General features: G+C 44.9%; 1 protein-coding gene across 1 annotated transcript; it reads right to left on the reverse strand.

Moving 5' to 3' along the window:
• Positions 1 to 1,755: 1,755 nt before the first annotated feature.
• Positions 1,756 to 4,621, reverse strand: adprhl1 (ADP-ribosylhydrolase like 1). Its single transcript, XM_070835178.1, has 7 exons — positions 4,408 to 4,621; positions 3,089 to 3,253; positions 2,863 to 2,988; positions 2,591 to 2,731; positions 2,305 to 2,429; positions 2,072 to 2,204; positions 1,756 to 1,966 (listed from the first exon to the last, which is right to left on the reverse strand). Exons 1-7 carry the CDS (start codon positions 4,619 to 4,621, stop codon positions 1,797 to 1,799), a joined length of 1,074 nt encoding a protein of 357 aa, XP_070691279.1. The 3' UTR covers positions 1,756 to 1,796.
• Between the last annotated feature and the right edge of the window lie 481 nt (positions 4,622 to 5,102).

Consider the following 5,102-nt stretch of genomic DNA (forward strand, 5'->3'; position numbering starts at 1 on the left):
GTCTCTAACCAACTTCCTCAACGTACCGGCATCGGGGCTGATACTGGTTTTCAGACAATCTGGTCTATGGAGAATAGAGGACATGCGAGACTTAATCCCTGTAGCCGTCTGCAGCTGAGTATACCTGAATAGTTGGATAGTGACAGGAGAGTTGTTGGATAACTGGCAAATCATTATATTTACTATTGCATGAAAAGCAGCAGTGCTGGGTGCACAATTGTGAGAAGATCATGTCAGAATGAGCAGTCACTTATCACAAATTCTTTCATTAATAACCCAGCACAGGTTCCCACAGGTGGAAATAATACTTGCAGTATAGTATTTGTGGAGATTGACATTGTCTGCAGTTGAAACTACATTCCCACTTAGCAACAAAATAGTTGTACAAAATGGGTGGTTTTGAATATATTCGGATGAGCCAAGAAAAAAAAATTTACCCAAAGCCTGGAGCACATTATCATGTTGCTGCACTATTTTGAGTAAGTAGATAAATAGATAAAAGATTATTTATATATAATTGAAGTATTGCAAACACGTAACTCCTTTTACCGGATAAGTATTCTATCAAGGTTGGCATTAAATTTCTTTTAAACTTTTTCTGGGTGAATATCTGAGAAATGATCACTGAACTGGGGAGGGAGTGTAGTGAATTTGGCCTTTCACGGTTCACCATTTAAAACTGTTACCCAGAGTAAGTCACCCACTTTTTCTCTTTTACTTGTTTATCTTCCACCCAAGTGAAGTGATATTTGAGTCAATAAACAATGCTTCTACTTGAACTAGACATACCTGTAGTCGCCCCACCCCTGCAGAATAGTGGAGGAGATAAAATGTTCAGACTTGAAGTGAAGTGTTGTAGCAGTGTGAACTGGTTACAGGTGATTAGTTCAGGGGGTCGTAGAGGAAGGTTGTGTAACAAGAAGAGGAAATTAAGATAGGAGACAAGCTGTACATCAGAATAAAAGTTAAGATAAAGAGAGACAAGCACGTCATGCGTGATGTATATCTGAGCCCATTTTAATGTTCATATCATATTAATATTCATGTAATGGTGCTTTCACAGTATAGTACACTGTAGTTGGTAAGATAATAATGAATCACAGTATAAGATAAAATGATGACTACTCTATAACTCAATAAAGTTATGCATAAAAGTTAGAATAATTTCAAGTTTTCTACCACATTTAACATGCATTAAAAAGCCATGATAGATCTAAGTTAAAAACGAATGTGTCACCGTGGAGGGAGACATATCTTAAAATAAGCCTTTATCAGACGTCTGCACAATGTTTTATCCAGATTTGGATGAATTAGATACTCCATGACGCAACATAGCCATGTGCTTCATGTTAATGCAGGTTAGCTTTAGAAAAGGAAAAGGTCAGAGAGGGGAAATTATCTTTTGTTTGTTAATTCTAAGATAACTGCTGTACTAGTCTTATGTGAAGCAATAATTTCCGTGAGACTCCTCTCTGCCATTAAAAGTCAAAGCAGAGGTTGTTCCACAGAGAGACAATCTGAAAATCAGTACCCCACACGGTCTCCCTTTTTTATGTTTGGCTGCCTCACCCCTACAGTGACGGTTGCTTTAACTTTTAGAATTCATGACATATCTGGGTAAATCAAAATAAACGGGAGGAGGGCAGGAGAGCTGAATAGAGGACAGGATGCCACTCAAGACTACTGAGATACTACCGAGGAGGACTAGAGGGTGGTATGGGGTAATAGGAGGCAGTTCTACAATCATGTGCAGTTCCTTTGATAGCCAGTGGGGTTCAGGCCAGTGAAGAGCAGGATTACTTGTCTATGCACTTCTCTGCAGATGCTGCTTTGTAAAGTGCTTCTCCCAGCTCCTCCAGGCGCTCTCTTTTGTCCAGATCCTGGTGCAGGCCTGGCGGGACCTGGCTCAGGCCATGCATGAGGCCGTAGAGACAGCCTGCGATCAGGCCTGTGGCTTCACTCTCACCTAAATAAGAAGGGTAAGAGTATTTTCACAGAGGTGGCACTGAGCAGGCTGAATGTCTCCTCTGTCTGTGTTTTAATATGTGACTGAGAGTGCTGAGGTCCTCACCGCCGTGGAACATGGCTCGTTTGCACAGTTCAGCCCAGTCACTCCCTGCAGCGAGAAGGGCATCATAGGCTATCATGGGGGCGTCGTGGCCTCTTCGGCCTGCACGGCCCTCTGAGCTCCAGCGCTTATACATCTGCATGGACAAGGACAGAGTGACTGCAGCATCCTGTTCCTGTTAGAGGTTTTCTTCATGTCTGTATTTACTGTTTGGGTGACGGAGAGGCAGGACTTACCTTGTCTGTCTCCTCAGGATCGTAGCGATCAGGGAATGAAGGCTTGCTCTGTCCATCCTCTATCCCTCTCTCTTCCAGGTAAAACTGCCACTTGGCTTCAAAGTAGAACCAGTTTTCCTGATACTCTGCATAGGAATGAACACTTCCACACATTACTGCTGGGATGCTCGCTGTGTATAATGCTTAACTCAGAAAATTAATACATAAATAGACAAATGCATATTGATTTTATGTATGTATGTAGTTAGTTAGTTAGTTAGTTAGTTAGACAACAGCACAGTCTAACCTGACATGTGTCGTATGGTCTTCCTGCAGTACTCCTCCGCCCGAGAGATGACCGTCATGAGCTCGCGGCCCCAAGTCACAAGAGGCTTCCCCTGGATCGCATAGGATGCAAACAGTGCCGTTGTCAAGGAACCCAGGAAGCCTGAAGCCAAGAGTGACACCACAAGTCACTTCTACATGATTAGAGATGCTTCATGGTTTATCAGCAGCATAATAACCAGCCTGTAGTTGCCAAATTTGTCTGGATTGGTTAGAAACTGCCAACACTGTCACCTGTGGGGTGGTTGTGGGTCATTCTGCCAATCTCAATGCTGACCTCCACCAGGCTGTCTTGTCTGTCGGGTTGCCAGTATCTCATACCCACACACATGGCCTTAGCAGCTGCCCCAAACCCAGATCCTGGACACAGACAAATATGCACACTTTCATAGTGCTGTTTTAATGGACCGTAATAATAATAATAAAAAAATAAACAATATCTAAAAAAATCTCCACCGGCCTTTTTCATTGAAGGGTGTATGCCAGGCGAGCAGGAAGTTGTGAGGTTTGAGGTGAACACAGCCCTCCACTGTGGCAGGATCAGGGGCTCTGCCCTGGAGAGACACCATGGCTTCAACATAGAGACGCACCAGCTCCCGGTACAGGTCCTCCAGACACCAGTAATCTGGACACACACACACACACACACACAAAGTGACTGGGAGTCATTCATGTTTGGCATGCAAGGCGAGATGAGTGGTGCTGCGGTGGGCTAAGTTTAGCCCCAGCCTGCTGCACCGCAGATTAAGACCAGCATGCCTGCGGGGCGAGTGGAGTTACTTCCACACACCATGAGGCCAACTGGGATCCTCAAGCGGAGCCCACAGCCACCCTGCTCGAATTTGTTTATGTGTGTTACTGTAAGTGTGAGGGAGAGAGAGAGCCTATGATGACAAAGAGGCATCATCTCTGAACTTTATCCTGGGCTTTGATGAAAGACGGGAACTTTCACGCTCTTGACATAGTCGTGGTTCACATTCTGTTACAGGGGATGAGGAAGGGTAGACCCGAAGTTCTCAGTCAAATCCATCAATGGATCCAGCAATTCTTGCCTTTCTGGTTTACATTCTTTATTCTTTGCTTCAGATATTTACTAATATTTGAGCTACCAGAAATCCCTCTGGCTCCTCTGGTGTATGTGTGCGGTTGTGTGTGTGTGTGTGCAGGCATTGTGGCTAAATAGGGCTTCCTAATCTTAAGAGATGTCATCACCATTTCACAGGGCCGCTGTCATTTGCTTTGAACCGCATCTGCAGCCAAACATGATACCGGCAGATTATGGAGAGGTCTGACCCGCTATTGTTCAGCAAAGGGAGCAGAGGATCAGCTTTTCCAAAGTAGTCTATTTTGGACTTTTCTGTCCCGGCAACTTCTGGCCACCCTGTGGGGGCTCGAAATGACATCTGAGTGACGGCATTCGTAATAAGGTTACTACTGAGATTTTCTCTTTGATGGGCGGTTGTGAGGATAGATTATGGTATTATGGTATGTCAGCAGGTTTTATCATTCAGAGATGGTCTGCCAACAAGTGATTAGCAGCTTCCATTGACTGTGCAGAAGAAGCTATTCTGGTCCTTCTAAATGTAAAAAGATCAAAAGCCTGGCTGGACAGGTCTGATGGTGTGTCTGTATATTATTGAATAGAAAGAAAGAAGTGTTTTCATCCATTATTAAACATTTTATAAGAAGAGAAAGAAGCTAATTCTTCTCTCTAAGCTGCTTCTTAGATAATCATAAATCCTCTTTCTGATCCCTCTTGACATCAACCCAAAAGTGTACCTGTTATAAGTGCTTCTGCTGTGGTCATGTGCATCAGCGTTGCATCACTCAGGGGCCAGTTATCAGGGTCTAGTTTCTGGGCCCCCAGTCCCCCCAGAGAGGCCAGTTCCTCTTGGATCTTCTTGCCTGACGTGCAGCTTTCCCAACAGCCCTTTCTGTAGCCCAAGGCATCACCAACAGCGCCCAGAACCATGGCTGCCTTGAATTTCTCCATTATACTGGGCTCTGCTCACACTGGCTCTCTTGACTTGTAACAGAAAAAAAAAGGTCTTCTCCTGGGATGATTTAGATGGCTCCTGGGACAACAAAGGTCAAAATATAAACTCCGCTCAGCTGTAGGTCTTCTTCACTCGCGGTCACAAAGCAACGGAAACAGAAGAAACTCTTTTGCCCCAAAACATCCTGACGAATCTCTCCAGCTCTCCTTTGACAAGGTTTCCTCTTGATGTGGAGCTACCACAGACCTCTGTCTCCGCTTCACAACACCTCTACCACCTTCCCCACCCTCACAGCTCTCTTCCAATCTCACGTCAGTTGTCTCTCACACACACAAAAGCATCACGTTATCAGCCACAGTTTCTTTGTGTTGGGCGGCGGTGAGTTCAGCTGTGATCAGGTGTCTCCTAAAAAGGCAATCCCCATGGCCCCAAAGCCTAAGAGCTGGATGGCTGGGGTATGGCGTGGCAATGGGGGGT

This window comes from Pempheris klunzingeri, chromosome 1 (genome assembly GCF_042242105.1).
Source record: "Pempheris klunzingeri isolate RE-2024b chromosome 1, fPemKlu1.hap1, whole genome shotgun sequence".
Lineage (NCBI taxonomy): Eukaryota > Metazoa > Chordata > Actinopteri > Acropomatiformes > Pempheridae > Pempheris > Pempheris klunzingeri.